General features: G+C 37.8%; 2 protein-coding genes across 3 annotated transcripts in view; one reads left to right on the top strand and one right to left on the bottom strand.

The window, feature by feature from the left end:
- VTCN1 (V-set domain containing T cell activation inhibitor 1) overlaps nucleotides 1–18,271 on the bottom strand; it is a gene marked incomplete at both ends in the record, with an annotated part of 68,853 nt that overhangs the window by 33,862 nt on the left and 16,720 nt on the right. The gene's annotated exons all lie outside the window — the stretch shown is intronic.
- On the top strand, nucleotides 14,097–14,498 carry LOC308656753 (large ribosomal subunit protein P1-like; the record flags this gene model as incomplete). Its single annotated transcript, XM_081308128.1, has 1 exon — nucleotides 14,097–14,498. The coding sequence occupies one exon, from the start codon at nucleotides 14,097–14,099 to the stop codon at nucleotides 14,496–14,498; it is 402 nt and encodes a 133-aa protein (XP_081164254.1).

The following is an 18,271-nucleotide window of genomic DNA, read 5'->3' as shown; positions in this document are numbered from 1 at the left end:
GGATCTCCGGGGTCACACCGTTGGCTTTTGGGATCCCCAGCACTCTATGGTTTTGATTTTTTCTGCTTGCCCCTCCCCAGCGCTGGCTAGACAGGTTTTGTTTTGGCCGCTGATGGGAGGGGGGCGGGTTGAGGGTCAGGTGCCTCTAGCTCTCCTTTAGTCTTTATGCAGGCTCACTCTGATAGTCCCTCCCCCTGAAAGTCTAGGAGAGATTTTAAGCGAAATCCCCCTATGTATGGGGGCTGAGCTGGGTGACACACACCTGTTTGTTGTTGCAATCTGTCGGCGAGTGGCGGTGTTTACTTCCGCTGTCCAAGATGGTGGCCGCTGGTTACCTTAGTGGAGTGTCCCTTGTGGGGGGTGGGGCTGTACCGCTTCCGTCCCCGCCAACAATCCCAAACTGAGCCTCATTCACTCTTTTTATTTCAGTAATGCTAGAAGGTCTTCCCATTGAAAATAGACAACTGCGTACTGGAAATCGAGAGGGAGCATACTGTTCAGTCTTTCAGCAGTCCCGCCAGGGGGTCCATTGCACATCCTTACCTGTAGGGACCATGTTCTCACATGTTGGACTCAGGCACAGTGCTGTAGGTGTGGCTGTGTAAGGTCTGAGAACTGCAGTGTGAAATCAGGCTGTCACACCTATCCCTTCAAGGCCTGGCCTCCTGGGACCACAGTCGCCGGAAGCAGACCACATCCTGGGGCTACATGCACCTATGACAACCCTTGCCTGGCCATACCTAGGACGCTACTAAAACCCAAAGCAGGGGAGATAGTCCCTGTCCTAAAAATCAACAGTCATCCCTGAGTGAAGTCTTCTGTGGACCTGTCTATCTGTAACAGACACAAAGAAAACTTCCTTGGCCTTCCAGCCTAGAACCTGGCATTGATCCAGGGATAGGCTACAGAGCTATGATGAAATTCAAAATATCTCTTTTATTTCCTGATGAAGATTTCTGCACATCCAGATACGTTTTTAGAAAAAGGATGATTTAAGTATAAAAATAAAATATTGATTTGAACATAGAAAGTGAAAAATACACATTAATCTTAAATTTTTATAAAAGTTGAATCCATATAAGCTCAAGAAGAGTTTACATAAATCTGTGAATATTTTGTTCCATCTCTTTCTCCACTTCTGGCTCCCTACCTCTATGCCCCATCCATTCTAGACTTTTACTTTGGGTCTCTAAATATGCCAGGCTATTTCTTGCCTTTATGCCTTTGTTCTTGAGTTTTTCAGGTTCTTGGAACAGGACAGGTCCTTAATAATGTTTGTCAAAGAAATGCTCCACCCTACAGTCTGCTCCTCTCAGTGCCTGCACGTAGCATCTGAAGTACATGGAATTAACAAATATCCATACTGTGCTCCTAAGGGGAACTAACACATTCTTAAGTTTAAAAAGCCACTTGTGGGAGAAATTACCATTTATCTTCCTCTCTAAAGGAAAACAGACTTTAAAAAATTATGGCATGTGAAATCTTGCTGATGCTGTGGATTATAACAAAATGATTTGGAGGGTTGGAAATTAGGGGAAACCTGGATGGCTGTGGTTAAGAAAAGAAATTAATTGATAACAGTTCTGTTTGATGATCAGTTAAACTTGAGTCCTGTTGGTCATTTCTCTCCATGCATAAGGAACAAAACAGAGTTCTCTCTCTAAATAAAATTGGGACTTTGTAGGGAATGAAGAGTTAAGTTTCCAGCAATAATGCATACTAAATATCCTTAAAAAAAAACAAAGACCTTACTAAAAATACTTTAAATGCTGAGTAAAACCAAAGCAAACCACACAAACACATTTTTTGAATACTTGGTTTTGCTGGCAAGAAAAGTAACAAAGTCTTGCAGTGGCTAAAAATGAAGCAAAAACATGAATCTAGACTGGTGGGAGTTGCTGAACACAGTGGCTATCTACATGCCCCACAAACCAAATCTTCTGTCTTAAGAGCCAAGCAAAATACTAGCGTCAAAAATAAGGGTTCACACAAGGGAGGGACTAATTGGAGACCCACATAAGCTAGAACTCCTTCCCATAAAAGACAACAACCCTATTTGGTCTTCGTTCTGGGTGAAAGGAAAAAAATATTCTCAGAAATTATGTACGTACAAGATAGTCATCATGCAAGTTTGAGGTTTGTATCTACAATGCCTTCAGTTCCAAAAGACTTTGAGTTAGGAACTAGTTTTAAAGGTCCCTCACTGGTGAAGTTCCAATGCCTACTAGAAGTAAAAGCAAATATTCTCTGAAGAAATGTACCTTTTTTTTTTAGCCCAAATCTCAACAAATGTCAGATAAAATCCCCCAAAATAAGAGGTCATAATAAAAAATCACTTAAAATACACAAGGAAGAAGTTACCAAGACTGTGAATTGGTGTAAGCAAGGGCAGATATAGAAATGAGAAGACGTCAGCTATTGAAGCCATCAGATACAAAAGATGAAATAAGTGTTTTTAATGTGTTAAAATAAATAAGGAAATGGAGAGCCCAAATAATGAACAAAAGGAAAAAAAACAGCTGAATTTGAAAAAGAATCAAGCAGGACATTAAAATAAATAATTGAAATTTGAAACTCACTGGACAGGTTAAGTAGATTGGATACATCTGGAAAAAAAAGAATTAGTTAAGCGGAAGGAAATATTGAAGAAATCACACAGGATGCAGTACAGAGAAACAGGAGATTAAAAATACAAAGGGAGATACATGAAGACCAAATGAGTTTGAATTTGTATCTAATCAGAGGTCCAGAAAAAGAGACTAGACAAGGAAAGAGAAGCAACTTTCAGAGAGAGAAATACCAAATTGTTTCTAGTATCTATGAAAGAATCAAATCTTCATTTTCAAGAAGCTCAATGAATCTGAAGTAGGGAAAAAAGAGAGAGGAAAGAGAGAGAGAGAGAGAGAGAACGAGAATAGAAGAAGATATTTGACAGTGAAATCGAAAAAAATGAAGACCAAAAGGACATCGAAAACATTAAGAGAGCAGACAAATAATCTAGAAAGAAACAGGAACTACACTGAAAGATTACATGACGAGGGAACAAAGGAAGCCAAGAAACACGATGGTATTCTATCTTTAAAGTGCTGAGAGTGTATCTATAATATCTAGCAGGTATTATGGACACTAATATGATAAAGACAGAATATACAACCCACCATTAAGGCTTTATGTCCATTAGAAAGACTCCCGGATGCTGCTATAAAAGCTTAGAGGTAAGATTGATTCCTTCACCAAAGGATAGAAACAGCCTTAATGGTCACCCAAGAATCTTCTTCAGGCATATGGAATAAGTGGGAGATACAAGTTACAAAGCTTTTATTGTCCAGAAATCCAAGTTATCAAAGACTTCATGAGACCGACCAAAGAAAGCATTTCTTGACTAGCACAGGGTACCTGAAGCCTAGGCAGCCCTGAGCGGCCACCAGGACACCAAAGCTTGTCCTTCCACCAGCAGCCAAGCAGGGGTGGTGGCACCTTCCCTTCACCCTTGAGCAACACGCTCACAGGTCAAGGCCAGAGACAAAAAGATTCCATGAGCTTATGCAGAAATAATTTTTGAAATTAAAAAATTATTGATTTTTAAAAAAATTTATATATGACAGCAGTGTTATTTAGGAATTTAAAGTCAGGAAAACCAGAAATTTTAAAATTTTGGGCTAGGTATACATTATTTATTTTAAAGTTCAGAATCTTTTATGAATTGCACATTGGGCATGGGTGGGTACCACTACCATCTTTTTAATGCCTAGGGCATTATTTCTGAGCTTGAGGGAGAAATGTTTAAGACCCTGGAAGGGAACCATCTTCTTCATTGGTGCCTGTCCTCGGGATGTATGCAGTGTTAGTGCCTGGCATGAAGCAAATGTCCTAAAAATGTTAGTTCCCATTCTTCAGGATCAGAAACATATTTGTTTCTTCCAGGTGTGAGAGGTCTCCAGGGCATGGCTAGAGTTCATACCTGTTTGAATTTCAATGACTCAAAGGGATAATGGGTAAAACGACTAAAATTAGAACAGGCTTATTAGATGTGAGGTACATAGCCACGGTATGGTTGGAACCTCAAGGAGACATTTTTCTCTGAGCACATAAAGTAGATTGCACCTCTTTGAATATAGGAATGAAACATCTCTAGGAGTCTGAGGATCTTCAGAAGCATGAACTTCAACCAAGACCCTAACTGGTCACAAGCTTCTTTCTTCCCTAGTATTAGAGAAGTGAGCTCATTGTTGAACTTTTTTTTAACATTTTCTTTGCAGTTTTATAATGCTCTGCTTCATGTTGGGATTGGAGTTTGGGAAAGTAAATTAACTATTTATTCAAAGAGAGAGAGAGAGAGAGAGAGAGAGAAATTAAATAGGTGATAAAATACAGGAAATAAATTGGTCAGTGCAGTGGATGGGGTCTCTTTACCTCACGTCCAGATGTCCTCTGTCCATTCAACTGGTACCCTTGAAGCCAAGGGCACTTTAGCTAGGCATATCTTAATTATCCAGGTCTCAGAACTATGCCTGTTCTAGAATTCCTTAGGCAGATTCAGAGAGGATTACTATTTTTACATTTGGCTGCTAAGATTTCTGGGCCTCTTTTCAAACTCTTAAGAAAGGAGTTTTTTTCCTATTCATTTTAACCAATTAAACAGTATTACCAAATCCTATAATTCAGTTGTTCTTTCAAGGTACTTAAACAACCAGGAGACACAGCAGTAGCACTTATTCTGGAGCATGAGATTCTTAATAACGTACTGCATCCTTTCTGCTTACTTATAAGCTACAGACTCCTCATTCTCTAGCATGTGATCTTTCCCCCAGCTAATTTTTTGAGAGGAAACCGGCGGCAATGTGTATCAGAAACTATCTCTGTGTCCTCATTATACCCAGTACGCTGCGCCTAGTTTGTTGTTATGACACTTGTCACATTATATTGAAATGATCTGTTTACAAATTTGTGTCTCCTTTAGTCGCCTCTGAGTTTCTCAAGAGCAAGGACTGTCTTTTATTTTTGTGTAATAAGATGTTAAATCTAAAGTTTCAGCTGAGGTTCCAAGGTACAATAGATGCCGAAGTGAGGTACTGCATCATTATGCAGAATTTAAAAAGGGAATCTTGACAATCATTTCCATAATTCTTAGCCACCTCACTCAGACGAAGGATATAAAAAGAGCTTAGAGTAGGGAAGGGAGATTTGTGAAGATATTTCTTTGGAGACAAAAACTTTTCTGTGCTGTGAGAACCTCCTCCTTTCCCTCTCCAACACACAAATACAAAGCTTCACTTGAAGAGCTTATTATGTGCTCTCTCCTGAAATGAGCTGGGGGGATACGGATAATTAGAATCCATATCATACTTGAGAAACTCAACATGGTCTAGAACAGAACAGATGAGAGAGAGAGAGAGAGAAAGCTGCATTTGAGTGGCCACTGCTCTTTCATGAGGCCAGGAGTATGTATTTCCCATGTTGAGTCCTTACCAGTGGGCACACCTGAGAGAGGGGATTTGAATGGAGAATCTTGTGTGAAGTGGACTCTTCAGTAAACCAGAGTCTGAGATGACATAAGGTTGCTGAAGGAGAACCAAATTTTCATGAGAGGCTTCAGAATTTTCATCATGTATTTCCCTACTGAATGCACTTTAAAAGGTCAGGAGAAAAAAAATAATTTTTTTCTTTGATTATGACTACTTGTCATGCTGTATCAATGTATCCGTCACATTTATTTCTCCAAGTGTCAGACATGGGGCCTGACTCATCCTAGGGATTTGATAATGCTGAATTGAGATGACCTGATTTGGGTACATATTCTTCTACCACTGTACCAAACTATGCTCATGAGCTAGCCCAACTCAGTGGAGGTCTATATTTTAATTTCAGGGTTTTGTCATAACTGAGTGTTGGATAGCCGAAAATGACAGGAGTTTCCTGAGAACTCAGAAGAGGCTATGAATACTTAATTGTTTCCCACTGTCACTCCACAAAAGGGAGACTTGGCAAAGGGCCGCATTGGGAGTAAGAGAAGCCGATGGCCTCTATTTCACTTTCTCCACCTTGCAATAGCTTTCATCCTTAAATTGATAATAAAGCAAAACTGTATCAGAAGAAATTTATTCCTTTGATCTTGTTCATAAAGTACTTAGTATAATATTTAATCCCATTAACCATGGATACCTGAATGAATGAGAATTATCTCACTGAGAGTAGGGTTGGATGATAAATTAGGAAGAGGAGACTGAAGGGAATAACATCACCAAGATGGCGGAATAGGAAGCTCCCCCACTCATATTCTCCATTTGGCAACCACTGATGGATAAAAGTGACTTTGTGGAAGTTTTGGGATCCAAGTAGGATGTTGCAAAACCATAGTAAAGGACAAGACTGAAGAAAGTCATTTTGAAAAGACAGGCTCACTCCCAGGAGGCAGGCTCACTAACCATGGTCCCAGTTTCAGATCTAGAAACAATTCCATCTCTGTGGGTTCACCCTGCATGAACTTGGTCTTGCCACTAGCATCATCTGGTGTTGTGATGTCCCCAGTAATATATCATATGTTTCAGCTCACTTGTAAGCTACACAGCCTCTTATTTTTTAGTGTACAACATGCCCTTTGGTGAATTTTTGAGGAAAATCAGTGGTAGTATGTATTAGAGAAGTCTAGGAGGAGTCGTGCACTGGTGCCTCAGGCTCACTGACCTTGGTCCCTGCTGTGTATCTTAAATCAGCCTGTGACCTGCCCATTCCTTTAGGTTCCTGCCCATTAAGGAACCTGAAGAGAGACACATCCATCTGTGCCCTGTAAGGTAGGCCTGCAAACTTTAACCTCTATTGTGGATCCAGAAGAAGACTTGTGACTTGGTTCCAGCTCCTTTCATCCCAAGACTGGAGCCAGGTTTGCCTGCTTAATGACCTGGAAAGAACCCTCCGAGGGACCTGGCATGGGCCACAGCTATATGCATACATGGTAATAGTTCTACCACCTTTTGGCCCAATTGTAGACACTGATGCAGACATTTGTCCAAGTCCCACACCTACTGACCAAGGTCTGCTAAAAGTCCAGTTCACTCAGGGATCAGACAGGACCCATACATACCCAAACCACTGGACCCTGCAGCAGACCTAGAAGCAACTACTGGCTCGAACCTGGCTGGAATGTGATACTAAAAGCAATCCATCAACCCAAGTACCTGACAGGAAAAGGATACCTGCTAAACCCAATCTGTAAAGACTTGAAGCGGGTATGTCTTTCTTCAAATGCACAGATACCAATGCAAAGGCTGTATGCATGGTGATGAATCAGCAAACATAACCCCACTGAAAGAAACTGATAAAGCTTCAGCAACCAAATTCAGAGAAATTAAATGCTCTTAATTGCTTGACTACATATTCAAAATAATAATCTCAAAGAAGCTCAATGAGATGCAAGAAACACAGACTAAAAAACTATCATGGAAAAATCAGGAATAAAATGAGAGTTTTGCCAGGTGTGATGGTGTACGCCTTGTAATCCCAGCAACTCGGGAGGCTGAAACAGGAGGATTGTGAGTTCAAAGCCAGCCTCAGCAATGGCAAGGCATTAAGCTATTCAGTGAGGCCCTGTCTCTAAATAAAATACAAAATAGAGCTGGAGATGTGACTCAGTGGTTAAGTGCCCCTGAGTTCAATCCCTAGTACCCCGCCCCCCGCAAAAAAATGAGAAGTTTAATAAAGAAATAGAAAAGAACCAAACAAATCCTATCACTGAATACGACAATGACAGAAGTGAACATTTAATGGAGATCTTCAACAGCAAGTAAGGTCAAGTAGAAGAAAGAAACAGTGAACTTGAAAACAGGTTATTTGAAATTTGAAGGACAAAAAGAAAAAAAGAATGAGGAAAAGTGAAGAAAGTCTATGGTGTCTATGGAATACTATCAAGTATACAAACATGCCTTAGTTGAGTCTTAGAAGAATAGAGAAAGAAAAGGGAAGAAAGCTAGAAGTGATAGCCTCAAACTCTCCAAACCTTGGGAAGGATATCTAGATTAGTGAAACCCAAAAGCCCCCAAGTAAGGCTGACACAAAGAATATTACCAGAAGACATATTATAATCAAATTGTAAATGTGAGACAATGAGAATCTTGAAAGCAGGAAAGAGAGACTTGGCACATACAAGGGAAACTTCATAAGGTTATCAGCAGATTTCTCAGAAGAAATATTGTGGGTCAGGAGAGAATGGAATGATACATTCAATGATGAAAGAAAAAAATTGCTGACTGAAAATAATGTACACAGTAAAGCTATCATTCAGAAATGAATGATATGTGAAAACATTTTCAGAGAAACAAAAGCTAAGGGAACCATCACCACTAGACCTGCCTCACATGACACGCTAAAGAGAGTTCTTCAAGTTGAAATGCAAGGATACTGAGTGAAATGAAGATACAAAACTCACTGGTAAAAATTATTGTACCATCAAGTTGAGAATATTCTAATACTGTAATAGTGTGTATAAATCACATCTGACTCTAGTGTAAAGTTGAGAGAACTAAGTATTAATAATGACTATAGCTATTATAATTTGTTGATGATTGCACAACGTAAAAAGATCTAAAGTGTGACATCAATAGTAAAAAGTTTAGGAGTGATAAAATGCAATTTTTGTATGCAATTGAAGTTATTTTGTATTAATTTAAAATAAATTCTTATATCTCTAAGATGTTTTATGGGGGCTGGGGATGTAACTCCATGGTAGTGTATTTTCCCAGAATGTATGAGGTCCTATGTTCAATCCCCAGCACTGAAAGAAAAAAATGTGTTGTCATATAGACTCATGGTAACCCAATGCGAAAAAAACAAACTAGTAGATCCACAAAATATAAAGCAAAAGGAATTAAAATATGGCATTAAAAAATGAACAAACAAAAATCAAGATACAAAAGAAGACAGAAATAAAGTAATAAAGCAACTATAAACCAGCCAGAAAACAATTTCAACATAAAAAAGAAGTTAACTATGTATTAATTAATACTTACTTTAAATGAAAATGGGCTATATTTTCCAAACAAAAGACATAGAGTGGCTGAATGTATTTAAAAACAAGATCCAATAATATGCTGCCTATATGAGACTTATTACAGTCTTAAGGACAAAGACTAAAGAGAAGAAAATATTCCATGCAAATGTTAACTGAAAGAGAGCATGAATGGCAATACTCAGTTCAGACAAAATTGTCTTTTGTTCAAAATTTATCATGATAGACAAAGAAGGTTAGTCTATAATGACAAAGGGGTTAATTCATCCAGAGGATATAACAGTTGTAAATATGATGCACCAACATCAGATCACCTAAGCACATGAGCAAAGGTTAACAAAACTGAAAAGAGTAGAGATGGGAATACAATAATGGTAGAATACTTTAATGCCCCACTTTCAACAATGGCTAAGTCATCCAGACAGAAACTCATCAAAGAAATAGTGAACTTGAATAACACTATAGACCAAATGAACCTTTTAGACATATACAGAACATTCCATCCAATCATAGTAGAATAGACACTCTTTCCAAGCGCACGCAGAATATTTTCCAGGCTAGATCATATACTGGGCCACAAAAGAAGTCTTAACAAACTTAAAGAGATTGAAATCTATCAAGTATCTTTTCCAAACACAATGGTATATGAAACTAGGAATTGAAAACAGGAGGAAAATTAGAAAATTCACAAATACGTGGAAGTTAAAGAACACAAATGGGCCAAAGAAGAAGTAGAAAGGCAAAATAAAATGTATTTTGAGGGCTGGGATTGCAGCTTAGTTCAATTCCTACTACTCTGCCCCCCCCCCAAAAAAATGTATTTTGAGATAAATCAAAATAGAAACATGTGAAAAACAGAAAGTCTGTTGGTCCATTTTCAAAGTATAGTATGTCACCTTAAATATAAAATTCCTTGACACTTAAGAAAAGCAGCAGAAGGGGAGAACAGAGTGGAAAGTTACAAGCAGGTAACACCAGAATGTGAAAAATTCACAGCCCCTTGAGAATAGAAGGGAAAAGGGAAGGAGCCAACTTAATCAACAAGGATAAAATGCAGTGTATTCCCAAATGCACTCAACCCAAGAAGGCCTTCCCAGCACAAGGGAGGTGGGAGCAACTGAAGGTATATTTCTTTAAATAAGCCAATAGGACATAGTAAAACCTAGGCAATATACCCCATGGTACTCAGTCAATGAGGAATCAAGGGAAGGACTGTGCATACTAGGGAATAAAATGCTGATTGTAACAGCTCTGGGTGTCCGTTCACCCAAACACCCAGTCTTGCAAGACCATCAATTAAATGCTCCACTTTTGCTATACTTCATGTCTCTAAGTCCATTCTTTGGGTTTGGACAGGTGAGCATGTTTCTCACAAAATATAACAAACCAGAACTTACTCTCAGGATTCGGCAAAAGCAGTTCTTATAGGCAAAGTTTATAGCAGTAAACACCTACATGAAGAAAAAAAATATCTCAAACAAACCTAAGTTTAAACCTTAAGGAACTGGAAAAGAAGAACAAAGTAAGTCAGAAGTTAGCAAAAGAAAGGAAATAATAAATATTAGAGTAAGAATAATAAAGTCTACAGAGAAACTAGAAAACATCAATGAAACTGAGTTGGTTTTTTGAATGAAATTAACAACACTTTAGTTAGACTGCACAATAATAAGAGAGAGGGAGAGGACTTAAATAAATTATAAATGAACGAGAAGGTGTTATAACTGATACAATTGAAATACAAAGGATCATAAAAGACTCCTATGTATGATTAAACACCAAGTTGAATAACCTAGACAAAATGGATAAATTATAAGAAACAAGTTGTAATAAACAAGATTATATCATAAAGAAATAGAAAATTTGAACAGATCAATAATTATTAATGAATTAATATGAAATAAATTATTAATGAATTAATTTCTGAAAAAAAGAAATTAAGAAAACAATCCAGTTTACAATAGCATCAAAAAAATAATAAAAGAATTAGAATGAATTTAACCAAGGAGGTGAAAGAGTTATACACTAAACACTATATATTTTGCAAAGTTTTGATTAATGAGATGGAAGAAGACACAAGTAATAGAAAGATATTCTGTGTCCATGGATTGGGAGAATGATGTTGCTAATATTTCCATAGTTCCCACAGTGATTTTCAGATTCAGTGCAATCCATATCAAAATCCCAATGTCATGTTTTCACAGAAATGTAAAAATAACCCTAAAATACATACGGGATCACAAGCCCATCTTGAGCAAGAACAAAACTGAAAGCATTATACACTCTTACTTTTTTTTAAATTTCAAATTATAGTAATTGAAAGACCTATAGACCCATGGAACAGAATCAGTTACGAGCCCAGAAATAAACCCATTCGTACACAACCAACTAAACTTTGACAAGTGCACCCACCGGGAATATCAATGGCAAAAGGATATCTTCAATAAACCATGGTGGGAAAGCTATGTAAAAGAATGAAATGGGATACTTTTCTTGCACCATGTGCAAAAATGGACTAGAAATGGATGATTTGGGAAGATGGTAGAATAGAGGAAGCCTGTGTTTCTAGTTGCTCCATGAATTGGATCCAAGCTGCCAGAGTCCTGCTTCTCAGTGAGGTTGGTAAAAGGGGGAATTCACTTATATTCAATATCAGATAGTCAGAATCTCTTAGAGATTCAGAAAGTTGGGTTCATTGAACAAAGAACAAGAAAGAACACATTGGAGCTCAGTTGATTCTGGCAGTGGGAGTGGCACTGGGTCACGGCAGATGGGAGGGATAATATCGACAGAGAGAAACACAATGGATAAATCTGGCACAGAGAAACCTATAGATTAGAAAAAGCAACCTGAATTTAGTTGATCCAGAAACTGCACAGTAAACTAGTGTTTGAAAAATGCTATTTCTCAATTGGCAGGCAGAGAGCGGGGGCATAGGCCATCTCGAGGAGCTTGCTGCTGTGGGAGCCGGAACATTATAGCAAACATAGCCATCCTGTCCCCGAAAGTGCCTATTGTGTGGCCTAGGATGTACCTAGCAGAATGTGAGTGAAACAGGCACAGAGAAGATTGTACTCAGTGGGGGTTCAAGTCAGAAATATGGAGGGGTGTGCAACTTCTTTGAGTCTGGCCGTCCACCTGACCAGCTGAAGAGGATCAGGAAACTGAATAGGCAGGTGTGAATGCACTTGGGGACTACTCTTGAGAAGGCCACATTCTTGGGCAGCAGAGTGTGTGATACCTGTGGAGGGGTGGTTCCCTTCCCCCATGAGTAGAATTCTTGGAAGCCTCCTGAGATAGAGACTCCTAGCACAGGTCAACATCTATCTGGACCCTACGGATGTGTTGATCTAATCTATTCAGAGCAGATACCACCCAACAAAGTCCCTAGAGGCTGATAAGATCTAAGCCACAGCTACCCGGGAACTTCCCTTTTGGAACTCTGTAGTAGCCCCACCCTGGGAGTACCTCAGTCTGGTCTGTGGGGACAAAACTCCAATTGACAGTATTTTCCATTTCATCCTACCTTATACAGGTAAGAAGAAAAGCTGAGCTATTTCAACCAGTTTGTTTTGGCCACTCCAACTGGTACCTTGGTAAGCAACACAAGAAGAAGAGGTAAACAAGCTCTAGCATGCTCTCTTGCGTTCTCTCTCTCTCTCTCTCTCTCTCTCTCTCTCTCTCTCTCTCTCTCTCTCCCAAGAAGAAATGGAAAGAAGGCAGTGACCATTCATCCTTAACCCTGGTTTTGACCACCTCACTAGATAAAATTATTTCATGAAGAATCTTTTTTACTTTTTTTGTTCATATTGTGTTGTTGATTTATACACACACACACACACACACACACACACACACACACACATATATACATATTTGTTTCTTTTTTCATTTTTGGCAGTTTTTAGAATGATTATTTTTCCTTGTCTTTTGAGGGTTGGGATTTTAGTTTATTTTCTCTTGTATCTCTCGATTTATCCTTTCTTCTCCCGTTGACAGTCAAACTCTCTTGCTCTTGCTCTCTCCCCCCATTTACTTTGTCTTTTCTATTTTTTCTCCTCCTCCTTCTTTATAATCATCACTTGCTATATCTGTTCTGCATTTTTTCTGGTTCACATTGTAAACATTCTAAACTTTCTTTTACTTTCTTATCACATTTTCCTTTCTCTTAGTAAACTGTAAATCTTTTAGATTTGCTTTTCATAGCTCCTGCCCCCATCATTCATGTTGTTGCACTTATTAGTTCTGTGGATGGCACAGTTGACACCTACTGTTTACTTTAACTCATGGTTTTCGTTTCTATTAGCAATTGTTGACCTCGCTTTTCCTGTATTTGTGGTAACTAGTGTTGTAGATATCGTTGGAGGCACTGGATATTTATTTTAATGCTGAATATTGTTTGCTCCAATTGTTGTTATTGTGTTTGCCCTTTTCTGAGCGGTGCTCAGAGTCTACAGGAACACAAGTTCACAGGGTAGAGACTCTACTGCTGACTTAAATCCAGCCAAGAGAATACTTATCTGATTCACACAGATAAATCACACTTAAACTTCAGTGATTCTTTAATACAAATAACAGAAGAGATGAAATCCCTCAAATTAAGCCAGGTACAGTGGTGCATGCCTGTAATCCCAGTGACTTGGGAGGCTGTGGCAGGAGGATTGCAAGTTTGAGCCAGCCTCAGCAAATTGGTGAGGTCCTAAGCAATCTAGTGACATCATGCCTCAAAATTAAAATTTTTTAAAAGGGCTGGGGATATAGCTCAGTGGTGAAGCACCCCTCTGTTAAATCCCTAATACCCCACCTCAAAAAAAAAAAGAAAGAAAAAGAAAATGACCAGGCCCAAGTAGGAATGATTAGGGGGTCTCTCAGATCCCATTCATGGACATTCACTTCAACAGCAAAATTCAACAGAGAATTAGCACAAAGTCTATGAACATCATACCTCTGAGGATCCTCAATCTAGGTCATCCCAGGTCACCTTTGCAAGAGAATTCAGTCCCCTAAAAAGTCCTACATATAAGAGTGGGTGAGAAATCCATCCCAACAGATCATAAAGCCCAACAGAGTCTTCCTTCCTCTGCTGCCACCAAAGTACATGGTCCTTCTGAGGAACCTAAGGCCATGTTGGGGTGAGGCCCTCACTTCATCCAATAAAGCAGTCCATGACTTGGCCTCTGTATCTGGCCTGGCCTGTTTATACTCTGTCCTTATCCAGCATGACAACAAGGTGACCATCATGGAGGATAAAATCAATGCCCTCATTTTAAAACCTGGTGTAAATGATGATTTGCTTGCAAAGGCCCTGGCCAATGTTAACACTGGGAGCCTCATTTGCAACACAGGTGCTGGTGGGCCTGCTCCAGCAGCTGGTGTGGCAACAGCAGGAGGTCCTGTCCCTACCACAACAGCTTCCTCAGCTGAGGAGAAGAAAGTGGAAGCAAAGAAGGAAGAATCTGAGGAGTCCAATGATTACATGGGATTTGATCTTTTTGACTAAACTCTTATAACATGTACAATAAAAAGCTGAATTTTGCTGACAGTTTTTTTTTTGGGGGGGGGGGAATCACAGGAATACAAAAAATATGGGGGAAAAAAGGTGACATGATGCCTCCTAAAATTTGTAATTCACCAGCAACAACTCTGAAGATATTAAAGTGGATGAAATATCAGATAAAGAATTCAGAAGAATGATTATAAAAATGATCAAAAAGTTCCAAGAGAACACCAAAAAGTAGCTAAATAAATTAAGGAGGCCAGTTCAGGATATGAATAAGAAATTCAATAAGAAGATAGAGATATAAATAAATAAATAGTTAAGTTGAGAGTCTTTATTTAATACAGTAGGCATACTGAAGACAACATCTCAGAACTGGAAGACAAAGTGTTTGGCCTTGAACATTCAGACAATATGAAGAAAAGAAAAGAAGTAACCATAGCTAGAGAATATAAGAACTCTGGGACAACATTAAGAGACGATGATTAAGAACCACTGGAATTGAAGAAGACTATGTAATATGTTCTAATGGCGTGACCCTTTTTAGGGCAATAATAATACACAATTTTTCCAAACCTTGAAAATTAAATGGACATCCAGATACAGGGTTCATTTAGAACTCCAAAAAGACAGGAACCTCAAAAAAGAACACATTATAATTAAAATGACACATTATAATTAAAATGCCCAACAAACAGAACAATGATAGAATATCGAAAGCCTCAAGAGAAAAAACTTGGGTCACATTTAGAGGCAAACCAGTCAGTTACTTCTGATTTCTCAGCACAAAATCTAAAATTCAGGAGGGCTTAGAATGATATGTTCCAAGCTGTGAAAGAAAATAACTGTCAACCAAGATTGCTATATCCAGAAAAGCTGTCCTTCAGAATCAAATAAGAAATAAAAGTCTTCTGCGATAAGCAGAAAACAAATTAAGTCATGACTAGTAAGCTGACACCACAGAAAATAAGTACTTGGCAAAGAAGACATCAAAAACGAACCCCAAAGCACACAAATGGACAAATATTATTTAAAGAGTAGTTAAACAAATGAGGAACAGGACCATATTAAACATTAGAAATAAATCTAAATGGCAGGAATTAATAAAAATCTGTTTGTAATAACATTGAATATAAGTGATCTCAACTCTCCAATTAAAAGACATAGACTGACAGAATGGGTTAAAACACAAGATCCAACTATATGTTGTATGAAAGAGACTCACCTTACAGGGAAAGAGCCACAGGCTGACAGTGAAAGAATGGAAATGGATATACCCTGCAAATGGAGCCCTAAAACAAGCAGGAGTGCTCTCATATTCAACAAAGCAGTCTGAAAGCCAAAATTAATAAGAGACAAATAAGTTCACTTCCTACTGGTAAAGGGAACAGTCCAAGAAGAAGACATAATGCAAGTAAATATGTGTGCCCCAAATGTTGTTGAACATAGTCACATAAAAGAGACAATGCTTGAATTAAAGTCTCAGATAAACTCCAGTACAATAATATTGGGTGATTTCAACATATTCCCTTCACCAATAGATGGGCCACCCAGACATAAACTCAGGAAATACTCTTTGGACCTAAAAATTATTAGAAATCAGATAGACTTAACAGACATCTATAGAATTTGATCCAACAACAGCTGATCAAGTTACTCATGAAACCTTCTCAAAAATAGACCATATTTTGGGTCACAATGGGAATCTTAGAAAATACAAAAAAAATTAACATAATCCTTTCCACCTTATCTAAACATAATGAAATAAACTTACACATTGACACCAATAAACCTAAAGAAACTATATAAACCCATGGAAATTAAATAATGCTTTTTGAATGATGAATGGATGATAGAAGAAAAACAGGGAGAAATTTTTAAAAAATCTTAGAATCAAATGAGAATAGTGATATGTCATACCAGAACCTCTGGGACACTAGAAGGTAGATTTAAGAGGAAAGTTTGTAGTTACAAGTGCCTGTGTAAGAAAATCAGACCTCCAAAAAACAACCAAGAATATATCTCTAGGCACCTGAAAAGCAAGAACAAACCAATTCCAAAGCCAGTAGAAGAAAGGAAATAATTAAGATAAAAGCCAAAGTCAATGGAATTTAAAATAAAAAATATACAGGATCAATGGAATGAAGAGTTGCTTCTTTGAAAAGATAAACAAGATCGATAAACTCTCAGTCAAATACAGATTAATAAAATTAGAGGTGAAAATGGAGAAATATGGGCTGGGGATGTGGCTCAAGCGGTAGCGCGCTCGCCTGGCATGTGTGCGGCCCGGGTTCGATCCTCAGCACCACATACAAACAAAGATGTTGTGTCCGCCAAAAACTAAAAAATAAATATTAAAAATATCTCTCTCTCTCTCTCTCTCTCTCTCTCTCTCTCTCTCTTTCTTAAAAAAAAAAAAGAAAAATGGAGAAATAACCAGACATCAAAGAAATCCACAGGATAATTAGGGACTAATTTGAAAACTTATACTCTAGTAAATTGGAAAATCTAGAATAAATGGCTTTGTTTTTAGACACATATGTCTGCCAAAATTGAATCAAGAAGACATAGAAAACCTAAATAGACTAATAACTAGCAATGAAAATAGAAGTAGTAATAAAAAAGCTTTTCAACAAAGGAAAGCCCAGGATCAGATGGATTCTCCCCTGACTTCTATCAGGCATTTAAAAAGGAACTAATGTCAATGCTCGTTGAATTATTCCATGAAATAAAAATGGATTGAAAACTCCCAAATGCATTCTATGAAGTCCGTAATGCCATCATACCAAAACCAGATATCAAGGGAAGACCAATATCCCTGATGAATGTAGATGCAAAAATTTTTAACAAAATGCTAGCAAACTGTATTCAACAACATATTAAGAAGATTTTACATCATGACCAAGTAGGCTTTATCCTAGGGATGCAAGGACAGTTAGACATATGCAAATCAATAAATGTAATTTACCACATAAATAGACTTAAGGACAAAAATCACAAAGTCATTTAGCCCTTGACAAAATTAATCACCCATTCATGATTTTTAAAAAAAAACACGGGAGAAAACAGGAATAGAATAAACCTACCTCAACATCATAAATGCTATATACCCAAAACCCAAAGCCAATATCACAGTGAATGGGGAAAGCTGAAATATTTTCCTTTAAAATCAGGTACAAACAGGATGAAAATGTTCACTCTCATCACTCCTATTTAATATAATACTCGAATTTCTAGCAGAGCAATTAGGCAAGAGAAGGAAATAAAATCCATAAAAATAGGATGGGAAGAAGTCAAATTATCACTATTTGCAGATAATATGATCCTATACTTTGAAGACCCAAGAAACTCCACCAGGTGACTGCTAGAGCTAATAAAAAAAATTCAACAAAGTAGCAGGCAATCAACATAAAAAATTAATAGCTTTCCTTACACACCAATAATGAATCTGCAGAGAAATAAACCAGGAAAACAACCCCATTCACAATAGTCTCCCCCATGGGGAAAAAAAAAACTAGAAATAAATCTAACCAAGGAGGTGAAACACCTCTAAAATGAAATCTATAGAACTTTGAAGAAAGAAATTGAAGAATACAAGAGAGATGGAAAGACCTCCCATGTTCATGGATAGGCAGTATTGTTAAAGTGGCCATACTATCAAAAGCAATATAAAGATTCAATGCAATTCCCATTAAAATACCAAAGACATTCTTCACAGAACTAGGAAAAAAAGTCTTAAAAATGCATTTGGAAGAATTAAAAATCAAAAACAAAAC

Source organism: Spermophilus citellus (assembly GCF_964194105.1).
Source record: "Spermophilus citellus genome assembly, chromosome: 9".
In the NCBI taxonomy this organism is placed as follows: Eukaryota; Metazoa; Chordata; class Mammalia; order Rodentia; family Sciuridae; genus Spermophilus; species Spermophilus citellus.
Note: the sequence above shows the minus strand (reverse complement) of the source record. Positions and strands in the feature narration are given on the sequence as shown.